The sequence below is a fragment of the Syngnathus leptorhynchus genome, chromosome 15 (assembly GCF_054491065.1).
Source record: "Syngnathus leptorhynchus isolate UIUO chromosome 15, UIUO_Slep, whole genome shotgun sequence".
NCBI lineage: Eukaryota > Metazoa > Chordata > Actinopteri > Syngnathiformes > Syngnathidae > Syngnathus > Syngnathus leptorhynchus.
Window position 1 is genome coordinate 7,259,537 of NC_141209.1, and position 19,418 is coordinate 7,278,954.

Genomic DNA, 19,418 nt, shown 5'->3' on the forward strand with positions numbered 1-19,418 from the left:
TTCTGTATTTACACGCAAACTTGACAAATGTGTTTCCAGCCCCCCCCCCGCCCTCCGCCCCTCCTCCATGATATATGAGAGGTGCAATGACTAACCTATTGATTGAGGGATTTCATCAGTGCTGACACTTATTACTCAAAGCTATGACATGTAAGACGCTCGTGACCTTCTGACTCCTCTCAGCAAGAAAAAAAATTCGGATATCAAATTACTTTCGGGTTGCATTAGAGGTAGCTATGTCAAATATGTAAAAAATAAATAAATAAATATATATATATATATATATATATATATATATATATATATATATATATATATATATATGTATGTACTTAGATTGATTCCGTTGGTCATTGCGTCATAATCAAATCTGGTGCAAACTGTGTTTCTGCCTGTTGGTCTAAAACTGGTTGCACACATGACACACTCACTTTCACAATATCTGTTATACAATTCAAAAAGCATGAATAAATAAATAGTTACATAATATCTTTAAAAAACTATTTTGGTGCCTGTGACTACTATTAAAAAGAGAAAAAACAACTTATCGAGACATATTATTTGAGCATGAAATCTTGGTAGCACCTGAAGGTTTAAATGCAATTTTACTATCTGGAATATGTAAGAGAGATTCAGAAATGAAGAATGAAGTTCTGCAAAAGGAGAAATAAAAGTGTCATTTAAAAGGCAACAGAATAGTTACATAATAAAAACGCTGAATCGCATCCAAAGAAATGGATGTGGATGAAACTGAAAAGCAGTAACAAAAAGACATTTTCTGAGCAAATGATTGTGAAGTTTTTACGAGGATTTCATACATTGACACAAATGACTTCCTTTTTTGTTTTAAAGCACTGAACACAAAACAAACATTTGTCTTGGAGTCTGACTTTATTTTCACATCAGCTGTGTAAACAAATGGGCGGCTAACTGAGATTAAATCTATGCATCTATATTTGTATACAAAATAAATAAATCTGACAATATATTCCTATCAAATGAAACTAACAGACCAACATGTGCAATTCAGTATGTCAACAAAACAAACACTTTTTATTGCATCACTTCAAATCATTTTACTCGGGTTCGGGTTTCACTAGATAATACCAACTGTCTCGTTGTTACATCCAGAGATGACGCACAGACTCCGTGGGGATCGCCGGTCTGCCTTGAGATTCTGGCAGGGTCAACACCAGAATTCGAATCCTCTTAAGTGACATTGGTGGCGTATAATGAAACACCTCAAGAACCTCCGACTGTTACCTCACCGCATGTAAAACATGGCTCTGGGATTGGAGGCAACAAGCCACAGTGGAATTTTGAATCAAATTACTCAGCACGGTTTGGAGCTCTCCCTCATCTCGCCTTTAAAGAATTATTATTATTCAATATTATACATATCAATTCAATTAAGATGTCACTTGTTCATTTTTTGTTGTTGACCTTGAACAATAATTTCCTCAAGCAGACTTCTCTGTGATTTGATTTGCAGCTAACATAATCCTACACTGCACTTGAGTTCTCAAACAGCCTACAGGACCTATTGCCATTATGTTAACACCCCCACTGCAGTGCATTGCGTCATAATTTGGAATACTATTTTTGCAGCCAAATTGCACTCGGAGTATAACGTGCATTTAAATTTGTTGTCATTGATAGAAAGTAAAGTCTGAATGCTTTGCTTGTCTTGTCCCCGGAGACACAAGGCTGCTATGGTGACCGCCATAGGAGGAGATAATTAAAATAAGTAGCACATGAGGGAGGTCCCACCTTTAAATCAAAGAGGGAGCATTTTCCAATTCAGCACCTCTACAGAGAGCTCATCAGAAATTAATCAAATCTAACATGAAAGCGAATTCATTGGGCCAAGGTCAATAGGCGTGACGAGTCCATGCATGCGCATTACATTTTCTGTTACTCTTTTGTATGGTGGCTTTTTTTTTTTTTTTTTTTGGTGTGCATCTGGCTAAAGGTAGAGAAACTATAAATTAGTTTGACTCTTTTATCATCAGCGGGGGCAGTGACCAACTTGATGGAGCTGCAATGGAAATTGAATCAGTACAGAAATGCTTTATCGTCTTTTCTCATGTCTCCTTGCAACTAGCTCTCTTTATTTATGTCACAAATGTGCAGAAACATTCAAATAAAATAAGCAAACATGAAGGACATGGCTGCCATCTTTTTAATGTGTAATTTGAGGCATTATGAGTACATCTAAATATAAAATGGAGCGGGACAAACTTCTAAAAATAAATATTCTAAACCTCCCAAAAAGGATTGAAAATAACATCAACTACACTCTTTATCAAATCAGGGCATGATGTAATATTTTTTTTTTTTTTCCTAAAGCCTAAAAAAAAAAAACCTGGTGATTATTATTTTTTTAATGATACCACAGTTGAAGCTGTAAAAACCCTGCAGCGTGTCAGTAAAAATGGTTACATAACATTTTTACTTCTACCAAGATCATATTTGGACAAAAGGTATCATGACATCAGTTGAATGGAAACATAAAAAAAATACAATTTCATAATATACAAGTCAAAGTGTTTGTCGATGAATACACCCAATCAATTGTATCTGATGAAGCCAAACTACTGTACAAGGCACAACAACATTCTCAAGATGCTTGTCATTTATTTACTGTCACTCGTTTTTTTCTGTTTCCACAAAGGATGAAGAAAACAGTATGAGAGAGCAGCTGCGGTTCAATCACTGTGTTTTAACTCCTGTCAAACCCTCACGGCCATGTTTGATTTATTTTCAGCATCTCAAGTGGTTTCCTCCCAGATGTGCCTCAAGGCCTCAGTGGACAAATAAACAGTTGAACAATTGTCTATTTAAATTGCGTAAAAACAAACCTTAAGTGCAAAAATCTTAGTTTTGAAGGCATAACTAAAATATTTCGTACATTCCTGCAGTCAAATCTATAAATGTGCAAAGTTAAAAAAAAATTTATCCAGTGCATTAAAATATTACATGTAGGCAGAATGTGACCATAGATTTTGACCCAATTATGTTTCCAATTTGAAACTGAACATTACATGTTTAAGCCGAGTAAACACATAATGACGTGTAAATATGTGCAAATGTACATTATGATACAAGACGTGCATCCAAGTAGTACTAACAAAATGTCCTCTGTTTATATTACCCATACCAAAAACAGGTTTATGTCAGTAGTTTAGTTTATAAATCAACTCTATTGCCTAAAAAAAGTCAAATCTGTACTTTGTTTATAATGAATGTCTATGAACAGCTGAGTTCTATAAGGCCACCGACTGATGCTGGAATTAGCGGCTAACGTATTAGCGCCTCACACTATTTGGGTGGAAAACCGCTGATTCATTTTTTTATTATTTTTTTTAACAATACAGACTTTTTCCCATTACTGAAAGCAGCCCAAGGGCAGAATCAGGCACAACATAAACAGACTAATGTTTCATTTCAACGCCAACCTCTTGTACCTACAACATATGTAAACATTCAATGGTATTGCACTCAAATGCACACTAACACACGGAAACATGATGTGTCGCCACACATGCGCTCATAAAGTGCTCGGCAAAGACTCCGACATGTTGAATCACACGGATGTGACACACCTTCAAGGCTCGCGGCATCCATATTTGAGTCTTTCGGTATTTGCATCCCCCAAAAAAAGGTTAAACAATCTTCCCATGCTCTCTTGCCTGCAAACAAAGAGCAGAAACTGTGACTACCTTTCCATTCATCACCTCAGTGGCAATCTATACATTTCACAATTCACATTTTAAGACGGAGCTCTATTTCTCTAGGGGTTGTGATGAAGGGCCTTTCGTGAAACTATTTCTCCCCGAGGGTGGTGAATATACTTTGACTGAAATTGGATATCACAAACGCTGACCGTTTCCGCTCACTTCATCATCATCCATTTGCACTTTCCATCAGTCAATTTACACACCTATCGATTCCCCTCGGCCCGTTGCTTCTGCTTCACACTGACCTTGTCGCCGCAGCTAAAGTCTTCCGGGTGCGACTCCGCCGATTCCAGGTTCAAGACGCATACACGGGAGTCGATAGTTTCTTCTGTGAAATAATAACAAATTGCAATTTCAGGTACTAACTTAGTGGCAACTTTATTAGTTCAACTGGCATAATAGTGAGTGCAGAGTCGCCCACCTGTGTTTGTGTTACACTTGGTGGGCTCCACAGGATGGACAGCGCTTTCCAGTAGAGAAGCGCCAGCCTTGTCAGCAGGAGGGCAGCAAGACGCTGTGGGGGCACTGATGTCTTTTTTAGTACATTCACTCTCTTCATCCTTGGCACCTTCCAGTTGCTGCTGGGGTATTTCATGCCAGATTTTCTTCTGCGAGGAAGCTTTTAAGAAGGATGTTGGACTAGATTCAGAGTTGGAGGAATCCTGGGAGTTTGTGATTTGCTTTGTGTGAGCCCCCTGGATCAGCTTCTGTGAGAATCGCACTTTCTTCTCCGAAGCCCGCGGGGATGAGGCGCCTACTTTCTCCTGCACGGAGGTGTCTGGTCTCGAGGTTGACAAAAATCCTTTGGATCCGCTCATTTCCTCACATGTATTTAAAATATCTGAATTGAGTGACTGCTTTGTTTTTGAGTCTTGATTTCTCTGCTCTAGTGCTTCAGCATCTGTAAGATCATCAAGTTCCTCCAGGAATTCCTCTAATAGTATATCCGAAGGCTATAAAATAAACATCAAGTCTTCTTTAATGTTATTTCCCTGAGTTTAAATGAGCAAAATTGCTGACCTTACCTGTAGGTTGTCTCCTTCTCCTTGATCTTGCCATCTAAAAATGAGCCACCATTAAGTTCTACTTTAAATTTTAATGAGAAGCATTCATGTTTTTATTGCATTTGATAGTTCTACTGGCAGCAATCCAGCAATACATTAGGAAACCATTTAGGACTCACCCCGAGTGATACATTGGACTGTCATTTGCTTCTTTGAATGAAGAAATGTACACTTTGCTACATCATCTTGTACCAAAGTGTACATTTACTACTACCTATAAAATAACTCCTAGCCATGAATGTTTATAATTTCAAATTGGGTCCAAATAGCCATTTTCTTTGCTGACGTGACTAATGTGACTATTAAGTGTTACATGGTCCCAGGAGTGAGTGGAGAACAGATTTCGTGTTATGACTCTCACACTCTAATATCGATCACTGGAAGTTCATTATGAGGCCTCATGGAATCCAAGCAAAATGTTTTACAAAGCAACATAATGCCACTAATTCCAGCTCAACTATCACCACATCCTTGGGAATTTATGTTTTAGCACACAGTGTGGAAAAACAAGTCTTCCCTTGTGGTGTGAGACATTCCCTATCCCAACGGTTGAATTGACTTCATCCGGGTGTTGTTTGCGTGCAAGCCGGCTATAAAACAAGATGTCAGAGATGTTCTACTGACCTCCTGGCCCTCCCAGTCAGGCGATCTTTGCCTTTTGCATTGCTGCTCATTACTTGTACGTTTTTAGATGACTTGTCTTTGCCTCGCTTCTCATGACCTATGACAAATTAAAAATGGTTAAATGTAGGAGTCAATTTCTGGCCTTCAAGATTTACATTCATTTTGATTGTCTCTTGAATTAGCGTTGCAGGTGAGCTGGAGTTAAAAATTGACAGTATAGACAAATAACCATTTAAAAAAAAAAAAGGGAGCCTCAGATTTGGACTCCACACAATAGTTTGAAATGTTTAATTCTTTACCGAGAAGAAGTTAAATTGCAAACTGCAGTGCTCCTTGCTTAGATTTATTCATAACTGGATCACCACCTCCTGCTGGGTACTACTTTATAAAATCTCTAGAACCTCCCGAGGCCTTCTATTCAATATTTTAATATGTTAAATATTTTATGGGGCTTTTATGAATGAACAGATTATAAATTGGTGCCATAATTTCCCCCCACGTGCGCGTTTCTTCTGTCAAGCAGATATCTATACAGCTTATTATTTAATTAGCAATTATTCCTATAAGAGCGAGAGTATTATTATTTCTACTTTGAGTCAATAATTTGTATAATCAAACATTTTTGCTTCGCTTTTCAGCAAATAAAAGTATGATCGTACTTATAATTGTTCAAGATAAGTAAAATAGCTTCATTTTCACAGTTACCTCGCCTGTCAGCACCGGATCTATGCTGTCCTCTTCTGCCGCTTCGTCCTCCTGGTAATATAAAAAAGAAATAAATTAATAAAATAAAAATAAAAAAGATTAAATCAAAGCAAAATTAGCATGATCAGGTTGAGAAAATGTCACCTCTGCTTGGGGGCACCCAATCTCGGTCAGGTAGCGACTTGTCTGAAAACCTACAAGCAAAAATTCAGTTCGGTTTATCAATTTCAAATATTTGTTTAACTATTTAAATATTTGTTTGTACTATATGTAAACATTGTCTCGCTCCATTTAAACAATTCATAATTTCTAACTCATTGAGCATTCAAGCTATTCGAGTTAGCCGATAATTGTTGTGTATTTATTATGCAACAAGAATTTAAGAAATAAAAGTACCCCAAGTTATGCTTTGTTGGCTCACCAATAACATTTCAACAATTGGTGAATCACACACAAATACTCTCCTCTTTCCTGGTGGTCCTTGTTTAAGCCTCACCAAATAAGGGAAGGCATTCCATCGCTCATCCCCTGGCTTAAAATAGCCGCTCCTCCCTTGTCTCTTTACGTTTTGATGATTCCCTAAACAGCACATTCATTTACCCGCCTACGAGTACCGAGTGTCTTGTTTGGAAATCAATTGTTGCACCATCTGCACTAATAAATGCATGATACGTGATCACTTGAATTTAAAAACATGTTGATGCTAATTGGCAAATTTTCAAATCACAAAAATGATCCAATTTCCAATTTCAATATCCAATTTCAAACCCATTCATACGTCAGAAGTCAGATGAATTAAGCAAAACACCGAACCACTAAAACAATAATAAAAAAAATCTGTTAATTTTTGTAAAATGCCAAATTAATATATGACAATAATCAATATGTTTTAGCATTAAAAATATATCTTCAGTGTGGAAAATATTTTTGGAAGTAGGTAAACTTGAGTCTCAGCATATTCCAGTGACAAGTCATTAAACAATAGCATTATTTCACTGAGGAAAAGAAAATCATGGCAGATTGTAAATAGTGGTCAAACCACTATCATGTACAACAACAGCAACAAAGGAGAGGTAAGAAATCTTACATGTTTTCTGTTTTGTCAATGTCCCACGCCCGCCTCCATTGTCCCTTGGCGTTCTTGTGACGGGCCACTCTCTCCTTGTCAATCTTTTCACGCTCCTTTTTCCACTGCAGGTACTCCTCCTGCTCCTCCTTCGACGTGGGGATGTTCAGATCTGTGGTTTCCAGCTCCTTGAAACAAACCAAAACAACTCAGTGCTTTTGCAAGTAAAAAAAAAAAACAAAAAAAAAAAGCCCCAGTGGATTTGATGGAAATATTCCGGGGAAAAATTGCTTTCAATGTCCCATCAAGCGTTTGATCTGCTGGCTTATCTCGTTAGACTCTACAAACCACAATTCAAATGATCGGAGAATTTTGTAAAACTTAAATAAAAACTGAATACAGTGATTTGTAAAATCATTTTCAACATATATTCATTTGAATGCATGACAAAGACAAGATATTTAACAATGAGCAATATGTATTCATCTATTTATTTATTTATGCATATTTTGAGTTTGATCGAAGAACACATTTCCATTTGCAAAGTTGACAAGGGTGCACAATGCAGTGTTAATTTATGTATACGCTTGTAAGAATATAAAATTGTTCGTTAACAAACATTAACTGACCATTTATTCAAGTGTTTATGATGGTGACTTTCGGATCCTGATCGATTCATTTTCTATGATTTCCTATGGCAGAATAGATTTTAAAATTGAACAAATTAGAGGTCAGAAAGAAAACATATTGTGTTTGACCTAAAAAGTTCATTTGTACTTTTGCGTACATTCAACTCACAGCAGTGCTGACTCATCAGTAATGGAGCATCAACTAAAGAGCAACCTAAACACGCAGGCCATTTAGGTTTTATTAGAATAGATTTGAAGCCTTACTCACGCTGATATGCACTAAACAGTGCAGTGAAGCGCAAAAAAACAATCTCATTAAACACGGGGCGCCAAAAACAAGAAGTGCATCTTGTCGCTCAGCTGATCATTAATCACCAACATGACAGCAATGGCATTTTATGGTTGAGTATAAAATGACATTTCATTATTATTATGTGCATTATATTTAAACATCAGTGCTGCCTCAATTCATGAATGCCAATGTATTGTCTTTGAGGTTGTACAGATTAGAAAAAAAGCCGTGTTTGTTTATCACAAACTGCGAATCCACACAATGGAATACAACGAGATAATAGACCTGCAGGAAAAGCACAGTGTACAGTAAATGCAATTATTTCCCCTCCCTCCATTCTGCTCTTAACCTGTTTATTGATTACAGTGATGGGAGCAGAAAGGATTGCGTGTGATATTAAAAGGAGATGTGATAGAGGCTTTTTAACACATCAAAGAGGACCGAGGCCTTGTTATAAAAGCCCTGGAGTGAAACAGGATGAGTGAGGTTAATCATGTAAAAGCTCTCTCCGAGAGAAACCGCTTGTTTTCATTTCGATAAAGTAGGCAGAAACTAATATAGCTCCCCTTAAAGAACTTTTAAAATGACGTGATTCTGGGAAAGAAGGAAAATCGATGCGTCGCTAAGCACATTAATTCGTACTGCAACAATAAAAAAAAACAATATGAGGAGAAAACAGCTGAGCCAGCGTGATGTTTTCCCCACTCATGTTTGTACCAAGTAAACATGTTGCCTTTCTGGAACATCAACATGGCATGTACTTTCCATCTCTTCTCCTAAGGACCCCAAAGGACACTGGGCTTCCACAAGGGAAGTTGCTCCTTGCATGTTTCAACAAGCCTGCTGCTATCAACCCGGGCCACCTTGCTAATACAGTATATATTACTTGTGAAGAGTGATGTGATTGGCTAGTTTCCAGTGACAAGTCGTGACCTCCAATCAGACAAAACCAGCCATGTTATTTTTTGTTTATGATAATCACTCAACTTATTTATTTATTATAATGGATTAACAATGGCAGAATGCAAAGGAGGCAAGGTGCAGAGAAGCATAACCAGAAGCATGACTTTTGCACACTGGGAACTTTTAGCCCAGCCTCCTTTCCTCCGCAATCAGTTAGTTGCTAATCTGTGAAAGCAGTTCTGAGTTCCTCCGGCACACCAAAAAAAAAAATGGGTTGCATATTGTAATGTATCATTCCCACCCTCATGTGAGGAAAGTAGAGTACAGTTGCACTCCGATACTTCAGTTTTGTGATTCTTGGGTGCACTTCCAAGGTCAAAGACAATTTCTGTGGTCAGATAATGCCACTCACTATCTGTCAATTACAACCATAGACTGCAATCAAATCAAGAAGCATAAGATTTAAAGGGCCAACACTGCACCCAAGTGGATCAACAGCGCCATACCAGGGGAGAAGGGATTACAAATTTCCACTGCAATGATGTCATCGGAGCAGTTTGTGGACAAGTCACTAAATTGAAAAGAGGCGTAAAAGAGTAGAAACATTTTTGAAAGAATACTGCTCTGGTGCAAATATTTTAGCTAGAATGAAGTCTGTGAGTAGATCATCTGACACTTTTTCCACTCTGCTAGCCTCATCAAAAATCCACTTTGACAGGAAGACAAAAACACCCTTCTACCTTTCCTTTCTTCTTTGTCATCCATCCTCAGTCTCACACTCCTTCCACTCTGACCCTTTCCTGGCACCTTTCCAGGCTTCTCTTTTCGGTTGCATAATAAGCCTTTTCATGGCGTGAAAGCAGTTGAATGTTAATTAGATCAAATCGGCCTTTTCGGGGCAATGAGAAATGGAACACAATCATGCTGGAGGAAAGCGGACCACTTAAGGAAGGAGAAATAAGAGACATTTCTTTTTTCCCCCTCTCACACTCCTCGATTGTCAATCAGTTTGTGAACACACAGCAGTCGCCTGCTTCGAGACATTACTAGCTGCCAGATTGCCACACCCCTTTCTCGGTCACTGTTCATTTCCAAGCACAAACAGCGAGAAAACAACCCCCCCCCCCTTCCTATATACCTGCAGTATTTTTCTACACTACACTGGAGCGCAGGTTATTATTCAAGCACAGAATCAGTGCAGGATATAAATAAAGGGAGAGAAAAGAAAACAGCATGTTCAGCACAGTGATTTAGTACACGTTACTTCAACTTGCCTTCCTCTATTTTAGTGCCGTCTCCTGAGACTATGCAATGAGGATCAGCTGCCTGAGCGTTAGCTTATTGATGGGCCGGCAGTGCACGTGAGACGGAACAGCTGTCTCAAGGTTTTGGGATCCTGGTGGGGGGGTTTGTGACAGTGTGGCATTTCACACCCCAGCAGGACACTTTATGTGTGTTTCAGCCCATGAATGTTAAACACGTGCTGTATAATAATACAATTCGTATGGGATGTGACAACGAACATGTCAACACATCGGTAATAAGGCCTCGCATGAGATGGATCTCGATGTAAGAGCCTGTTCCAGATTGAGTGCCACTAAAGTTTCATGGTGAGTGAAAAACAGAAGTGCCAATTTACTACTTTTATGCCTTCATTTGCCCAAGTGATGCTACACTTTACGGCCACACTTTACGATGAGATAAGTAAGTTTGGACTTTTTTGGTGTGATTTTTTTTTTTTTTTTTATGTGATTTTGTGAAGTTCTTCTGTGTGGACTTTTTGCGTATTTTTTTGTGGTGGATTTTTTGTGGTGTTTTTTTTTCTGGAGTTTTTGTGTGTCTTGTTTGCAGGATTTATTTCTTGTGAATTTTTGTTTGATTTTGAGGTTTTTGTGATTTTTTTTAAAAATAAACTTCTTCTATGATTTTGTGTGGTTTATGAACAATGATGTTGGAAACAAGACAGGCTAGACTTGGGTATTTGCATTCTGGAGTCAAACAATTCTCCTTGTGAAAGTTTCATTGACATTTATTAGTACCGGTAAGTAATTTTTTTGCATTTGCAATGAACTTAGACAGCACAGATCAACATTTCAGACGACAGCAGCTATATTAATAGCCTCCCTATTCTAATCCCATGCCAATAACAACCTTGATATACCGCCTGTCTGCCAGCCTTTGTGCACTATCGCTGGAGGGGCGTGGCCAGTCTGGCATCTATGTAAAACAGCTTTGTGATGGGGACACAGACAGGGCATGAGAGTGGGAGGCACTGACTTTTAAATGTCTCATCAGTGAAGAATTCAAGTTTGCAACAAACCTGTGCTGTAATGTCCAACATGGTCACGTGACGTGCTTGTTTTCCTATCGCTGCTGCCTCCACATTGCCAACTTGTACCTCATCAGCTGGACTCTTGATATCGGACCGACATTGGGGTTCTGGCATCTTCTCAGACTTCTCGCACACCATTCTCTTACCCTAGAAAAGGTTTGTTAATGTTGTCATTAGTGCGGTAAGATCGACCGTCATGACAAATTATTAGGTACACCAGGTCATGAGATTCAAATACTGCAGCAGCGCAACATTTTAACCTTCATAAAAAAGAATCCTCATCATGTTTGATTTACATGGTCATAATATTGATTATGTGAATAGCAAACCTGAAAACTGAAGAACAGTTAATGAATCACAATAATGGAGTCACTACAAGCTGTTCATAATACAGTGAATTATACCGAAAGATGTCGAATAAATTGTTTCCAATATTATCATTTAAAACATGAAAGATCTCAGCGTGATTCAGTGCAGCTCTATTCCACTGGAATTTTTAATCAGCTCTTATACAGGAGCTCATTAGGTTCTACAAGTGTATATAATGAGGTGACTTGAGTTACAGGGCTTAATGAATCCAAAAATGCAATAATTAACATTTTTTTATGAGCAGGAAAGCAGTATTATTAAAAATGTATGAGATACGTATATTATTCAGCAATGATCATTTTCTAAAAGCCTAAACTCTCGACTCACCTTTTTGCCAGCCATGGTGACGATTAGCTGCTTTTTGTGCCCTCTGCCGACATTGCCAGCAGGCTGCAGAATAGCTTCCTCCGCTCGGCCACCTCCGACTTCCTCTTGACCTTTCCCAGCAGGTGAGCCACTGTTAAAGGACTTGGTCACCACCACGCGACTGACCTGTTCCACAGCAAGGACGACAAGCCGTCAAATATTGCTCAAGTTTCACAATGGTAATGTTTTCAAATGAAAACTCACACAAGTGGACTTGTTTACTGTGATCGTAAGATCATCAGCTTTGCCTTTACGGCTCTGCAGGGCCATTCCTTCTTCTTCTGCTCTTTTCTTGTCCTCTTCCACCTCCTAAAGGCAACTCGACCAAATAGATAACTAATCAGGAAGCATATAAAAGAACAAACACTTTCAACAGATTTCAGAGCCTTGCAGTTTAACGCCTCATTAGGACAAATGAACTACTCAACGGCACACAGCTCTCTTCGCTGGCAGGCACTTGTCTTCTTCACCTTGTATCTTTTCATGAGCGCCTCGTTCTTTCTTCGGAGAGCCTCGATCTTTTTGTCCAGTTCCAAGTCCCTCTCATGATCCCTTCTTGGCATTGGGTCACAGCGTGTCTGGAAATAAACACTTTTATTCATCAGCAATAATAATTATTCAGTATGTAAATCAGCGTTAATATAAATAGACTGTAATTCAGCCTGAAAACACAGATAGCTCATGGAATGGACAACGTGCATGCCCATTAAGTCACAGATGGAACGCCCATTATGCAGCTCAGTTACATGCGGCCAATGAATATGCAGGACATCCCAAACATCTCAAAGGGGCAAGCAGGGCATGCATCCTTACGCAATTAGAGACTCCTTGGCCAAAGATTCCATGAGCAACCACAGAACAGCAACTCCAGCTGATGTAGACTCTCCCATCCCCAACTATATCAGAACTTGAGGCTGGAGTTGGATCAGAATACATTTTTTAAAATAACCTTCCAAATCCTGATAAGCTTGTGCCAGCAATGAATTAGCTGCTTTCTGTGTAATATTACACGCAAGGGCACACGCCATTATGTTGCAAAGATTCCGTTTTTCTCTCGAGGCTTCTATTCTGAATTAGAAAAGACTGACAAAGATTTGTCTCTCTGGGTTACCAAATATCTTTTTTGTAAGTCCTATAAAACTGCTTTGAAAGATATTGTGAGCACGAGGAAAAGCTGGGACTCACTTTGGAAGCCTGCATGCTGGGGAGAAGTTTTATCGCACCGCTTTTAGTTGTCAGGGTATCCAAACACAACAGCTCATGAGGACATACCACCAAGAATAGTCGCAAGGGAGAGACACACGGCCGACTCCGAATTTCAGCAAAGTCAATGTCAAACGGTTGTGCGGCAACCACCAACTGCACACTCTCAGCTGCTTGTCTCTGTTTGGACGCTACCTTTCTGGGGTTATAAAGCAAGGGTGACGTAAATATAAACACAATACCAAACCCCTAAACGGGCATGGTGGGGACACGAGTGGTTAATGCCTGTGCCCGGACAGGCAGTCCGAGGTACCAGAGTGAGCCTGCAGATAGAAAGCTGCCAAAGCGTCCTCCATACATCCACCTACAGGAGCTTCATGAGGACAGAGAGAGCTCAACACAAGCTTGCATGCGGCCACAGCTGAATCTGCGACAGAGCACAAGCCAAAAAGCAGGCTGAGGCAGAGAGCGGGCTGGGAGATAAGGCACTCACAGGTCTTTCCATGTCAGCGCTGATAGCGAAGCTGGGTCCAGACGCGAGGCAGCCGAGGCGGCGGCGAGGGCTGCCCGGAGTCCACGATCATGCCTTGATCACAATGAGCCAAGTTGGGCAAGCAGCCAAGGCAGCCAGGCAAACACACAGAGCTCCCCTGTTAACAGATTTCACAGCACCCACCCGCTTGTCCTCCCTCTCCCCCTTCCCTTTCTCCAACCCTCCCACACTTGGTCACATATGCTCTGAGTCTCTTTAAATCACTTGTTCTTGTCCCTCTATAATATACTCAATGATGGATGCAAGCAATTTTCCTTCACTGGGTTAAGAAAAATCACAATTAAATAAAATATATTCAACTATTTCTCCATTCAATACTATAGTTCAAGTATTTCAAGTCAAGGCGAATTCAGAGTTTTGTTTCTAAATGCATACCTGCATATAAAACATGTTTGAAGATAATTGCTGAAAACCAGTGAAGACTGGTACTGAATTGTGGAGATGTAGCGTTAAATTCTATTTCTCTATTTCAGTTTCTGGATAGTTTCTTTAGGCCTGGAAAAAAAAAAAAACGGGGTCCACTGAGGCACTTAAGTATCGGGTTGCTCAAAATGTTGACATGTTGAATGTACCAGGGAAATTCCAAAAAGGGCAGAAGAGTAATTAGTTCTACAATTTTAAAGTCCATTTGACCTACTTTTTAGCTTCGTTTTCACCTTCTTTCAAACATGTCTCCTCTGCACCTGGCACAAATGGACTTATTTTGCCTCTCGTCGTACTGTTTGTCAGATGAGTCTCCAGTCCATTGTTACTCTGAACAAGATACAGGTATAGATAAATAGCAGACTAGATGGACTGAAGGTCCAAATGTCAAGTGTGGTTGCACATGTCCAAAATGTGTTAGAGGCCAGAGAGGTGCCACAGAGAGAGCGCTGTCAGCAAAACTAATCAGACCCAGCAAATTCCACATGGCATTATGGAAACAAACACAACTCTGCAAGTCAACAATCTTAAACCCCATGACAATGCATGGAATAATCCTGTTAGTAGACAAAATCCTGGTACAAATATATATATATTTTTTAAAGCATTTGACTCACTTTAGGATTTTGTTTGGTGAAAACATTTCTACTGATCTTGTACGCCTATTTTAAAACAACTGACGAAAAAAAAAATAGCCCAAGACTTATGTTCCATGCATTTTGTAGCCTTGCACTACCAAAATGTTTAAATGGAATGTTTACAACAAATACTTACGTGAAATCAGGGACCTGCGTATGAACAAAATCTTAGTTGATGCCATATATGACACTGCAGTGACACAAAATAACCACCAGATGGTAATACGTCACATGATTTATTTGATAGTCAAAGTCAAAGTGTAACTAAAAAAAGTTGATTGTATTTCTGTCAACCGCTTGCAAAAAGTATTTTGGAAAAAATGCTTTACTTTACTTGTGGCTTCCTAATTTGCCACATCCTGCATGAAAAAAAAAACATTTGTCTTTTTTCCCCCCTCCCAAATATTCAAACATGCATGGGTAGAATGTGAAACTAATTAATTATCGAGACTCTCTAGTATGGAGTGGTTGCAAAGACGGATTTATATATTTATGTTTGTACACGATCATGGCTGTAAATGTCAATAATCAACTTGGGGTGTGCAGAGATTTTGACCAATGGGGTTCCCGAAAAGTCAATGTAGGCGTGACATCCGGTTTGTAGATCACATGACCAAATTGAAGTCGTGTGACGTGAGATGTAAATACGACTGCGAATAGTCTTCTGATTTATGTACAGTAAGTAGCCATACTCTTTTTACATATTTCTTGATTTTGCGACTTTGTAAAATGATTTTTCTTCTGCAGTGTTTTGCACGCGGCTAGCTTGATGCTTCACTAGGACTGTTTAGGAGTTTGTCTTTAAAGTTGACGATTGATTCTTGATTACAATGATCGTAATTTCTAGCTACAAATAAGCAAGGTACCAATAGTATCAAAGAGTATAATACAAACGTCTCTGACCGCTTACACATTTGTAAACTCGGTTGATCATCACAAATGATTCCCAGATATGTGGATAAATCATATAGCCATTGACGACAATCTTGTGTTTTGTATATCCGATCCAATTCACACAAGGCACATTGTCAGTTTGCAGAAGCTAACAATTAAAACCCACTCTGAAAATATACATGTTTTCTCTTGCCTTGCAGGTGTATTGCACATCATGTCTCTATCAAACTGCTGAGCTAATACCTCTTCTCATAACCATGGATCCTGGACAGCAGCTACCTCCATCCGATGCCACCTCCCAGCCCACTGAAGAATACTTTCCATGGGATCTTCGATTCCAACTGATTGCCTTGGGTTTTGCTTTCTATGCATCAATATTCCTCCTCGCTCACCTCCTGTCTTCATCACTGACCCATACGTACAATTGCTTGCAAGCCAAAGAGAAGGTTTTCTGGAACCTTGCCGCTACCCGTGCAGTATTTGGCATCCAGAGTTCAGTTGCTGGTTTGAGAGCACTTACTCAAGACTCTGGGTTGAGCAGAGACATAGTGATGGGGCAGGAGGACTGGTCGTGGTTCAATCTCCTCACAGCCACGGGGTTCTTTATATTTGAAAATGTAGCATTCCATACCTACAGTTTGGTGTTTCGATCGCTTGACCTTGCCCTGGCAACGCACCATTTCTTCGCCTTGGCAGGATACGGAGGAGGAGTGATGTCAGATTCCATGGGCCACTTTGTGCCCATGGTGGTGCTCCTTCTGGAAATGAGCACACCTTTCACCTGCATATCCTGGATGCTGCTGAAGGTAAAACAATATTACATTTCTGGTATGAAAATGTCCCATCTCAATTACAGTAGAAAAAAAATCCATTGAAAATAAGCTGCAGCAACTAAATTTCATTTCTATGCATAATAATGGTGTTGAAATAGTACTAATATTTTGTACTCAGTTTAATATATAGGTAATAGAAATGTCAACAAGTTTCATTTCTGTAAAACAGAAAAGTTATTTGACTTTAGTAGTTAAATAAAACATGTGAAAGTTTTCAACATCAACACAACAATTGTATCATTTATTCATGAATAGACGGAAAAAACATCACAAAACGGTTCCAACCAATTTTCCATTTCCTCTTTAATCTTTTGTAATGTTCCAATTTGTTTGTAGCTTGTGTGAATTTGGTTATGGTTTCCACCAAGTCAAATCAATTTTATTGATATAATGCTTGCACAACAGTTGCAGCTGTAGCAAAGCACTTTACAGAACACGTCATAAAACATTAACAATAATACAAAAATATTAAACCAATAAAATCTCCACTCCTGCATACAATTGTTATTTGAAGAGATGTAGAAGAAAGTGAAGCAATTCAAAATATCTTTTCACTCATGGACCAGAGTCATAAGATGAGATGAACCCTGACTATTGTGACATCATTAATACATTGAAAACTACTTTCTCTGTCTCTGTTTCTATACCAGGCTGGATGGTCCAGAAGTCTGTTTTGGAAAGCCAACCAATGGATCATGATCCACATGTTCCATTGTCGCATTGTTCTCACATACTACCTTTGGTGGGTAAGCTTTAAGAACTGGGGAGCGATCAACAACCACTTCCCCCTGGCATTACGTCTCACCTTCTACATTGGCCTGGTCCTGCTCACCGTTGTCATGAATCCGTTTTGGACCTACAAGAAGACCATGCAGCTGTTCAACCCCGTCGACTGGAACTTTGGCAATAAGCCGGCACCTGGAAACAACACCAAAGAGGATCAGGCTGATGTTGCTGCCAAGCCTCATATAAACTAAGAAGTAACAGGAAAGTTAAGCTAACTTTATCTTCTTCCCATTAACTTGTTTCGCACATTTGTATTTTGTAAATTAACACAAATCATTTTCGTAGACCCGCTAGTCTAGTCTAAAACACGGTATTCTGCTTGATATTGTGAAATAAGTATTAAGCAGCCAAATCCACCTGTTTTTATCAATCTCAGGGAGCGGCCATTTTGCCACTTACCGTCGACTGTAAACGATTTCGACTCCCACCATTGGGAAACAGTGCGTTGCTGAAATTTGCCATTAGGAAATTCAGAGTGCAATGAAAACGGAGTGCCAGTACGCGCACTTGATGCTCCGATAGGGGAGATGGTGCTTCAGTGGCTGGTTGCGTTCAGAAATGAATGGGACTATGCTTCCTCAAATGCCGCATTGTATTAGAAACTACTTAACCTCTGTGACAAATATAGGAAAAGTCAAATGTATATTATCTTATGAATTAAATACCCTCAGTATCATAGGTCTACAAACCAGAATTTTACTTACACCACTGTATCATCATGATTGATCTTTGGAACTTTTTTATACAAAGTACAAGCCTAACGTCTACTTTGACTTTCTGTATATGACATACAGTATCTAAATCTTGACCTATTGACCTAACTATTGTCTTTCACGTTATAGAAGGAAAAGTTCAGATAGTTTTATTGGGTGGGCGAAAATGTGCCTGTTACATTTACGTCATGTTCTAAAATAATCTTTTAGTGTTATTAAAATGTGTTCATTTGAACTTAAGCTAGCAAATAACATTTACGTTAACAAAGCCAGGTGGGTGGATTGGATGTTTGCTCAATGTGAGATTCAATGTTGTATTGAATGGCAACTGGTGGATGTATTCATATATTTCAGGGTGGCTAGGGGGTGCTATCGCCCCTTCAGAAATCTGTGTAGCTCCGGTAAAGCACTTCATGCATGGTAATGTACTGTGTTTTAAACATATCATGATTCATTTAATTAAGTTTAAAAACTGTCGGACTTTGCAAGTAGCCATTGGGTTTTAATCCATTCCGTTATGTATTTGTTCTTCTTGCACACAGGTTAAAGATTTTGCAATTACTACTTGGTCACTTGTATTTGGCGTGTCTGTGAAGGTTTTTGAATATTATTTGACTAATAAAGCTTGTGCGCTATGTCATGCAAAAAATAAAATACAAGATCAACTTCATACAAGTGAATTGATGAATATGAACTATTTTCTCATATGGCTCCATAAAGTACCAGAAAAGAGAGAGAACATGTTCCTTTCTGTCATCAATTGACTGTTTGATTGTCAGTCACTTTTGCACATATAGATGAATATTATTTTGATTATTTTATTATTTATATTTTTATTTTTATTATATATAATATTTTACATTGATTTATTTGTGGTTGAAAAAGTCTCTAAACCATTTTAATTGAAAATGGATCATTTCCCACTGCACTTAATATATCTCATGACACAGTGCTGCATCATAGTAAGATGTGTATCTAATATTTGCCATAATAGTGGCAAAATTATGAACAAGCCTTTCGGCAAATTGCAAACTCGAACATAAAGAACAATCATGATCTTGTAAATCAGCAATTTTTGGGCAAAACTCTTGAATATTGTGTGCAAATCAGAGTGAATCTAATAAAATACTAATTTCCAACACTAGCACTGGAAATAGAACGATTGGAAAGCATGCAATCAAACCTTTTTTTTTAGAAAATCATCCATACAAAATCTTCTCTGGACAGCTGTGTTTTGGGCAGCCACCTCACAAGTCACGTGAGCACATTCCAGTCCTCCCGGAGA

The 19,418-nt window shown here is 38.8% G+C and overlaps 2 protein-coding genes across 13 annotated transcripts; one reads left to right on the top strand and one right to left on the bottom strand.

Moving 5' to 3' along the window:
* Positions 1–918: 918 nt before the first annotated feature.
* ccdc9b (coiled-coil domain containing 9B) lies at positions 919–15,154 on the bottom strand. 12 transcript variants are annotated; one of them, XM_085932646.1, is made up of 14 exons: positions 15,044–15,097; positions 12,904–13,004; positions 12,519–12,668; positions 12,295–12,399; positions 12,052–12,216; positions 11,344–11,502; positions 7,221–7,387; positions 6,278–6,327; positions 6,134–6,184; positions 5,429–5,525; positions 4,766–4,799; positions 4,162–4,693; positions 3,986–4,068; positions 919–3,692 (listed from the first exon to the last, which is right to left on the bottom strand). In XM_085932646.1, the coding sequence occupies exons 1-14, from the start codon at positions 15,087–15,089 to the stop codon at positions 3,666–3,668; spliced, it is 1,767 nt and encodes a 588-aa protein (XP_085788772.1). In that variant the 5' UTR covers positions 15,090–15,097; the 3' UTR covers positions 919–3,665. The 12 variants fall into 12 exon arrangements, with proteins under 12 accessions (XP_085788772.1, XP_085788773.1, XP_085788771.1 ...); XM_085932647.1 differs by having other exon boundaries at positions 919–4,068; positions 12,561–12,668; XM_085932645.1 differs by having other exon boundaries at positions 919–4,068.
* Positions 15,155–15,513: 359 nt separating this feature from the next.
* On the top strand, positions 15,514–18,797 carry cln8 (CLN8 transmembrane ER and ERGIC protein). The gene is made up of 3 exons (XM_085931984.1): positions 15,514–15,585; positions 16,002–16,607; positions 17,285–18,797. Exons 2-3 carry the CDS (start codon positions 16,059–16,061, stop codon positions 17,609–17,611), a joined length of 876 nt encoding a protein of 291 aa, XP_085788110.1. The 5' UTR covers positions 15,514–15,585; positions 16,002–16,058; the 3' UTR covers positions 17,612–18,797.
* The last annotated feature ends 621 nt before the right edge of the window (positions 18,798–19,418 follow it).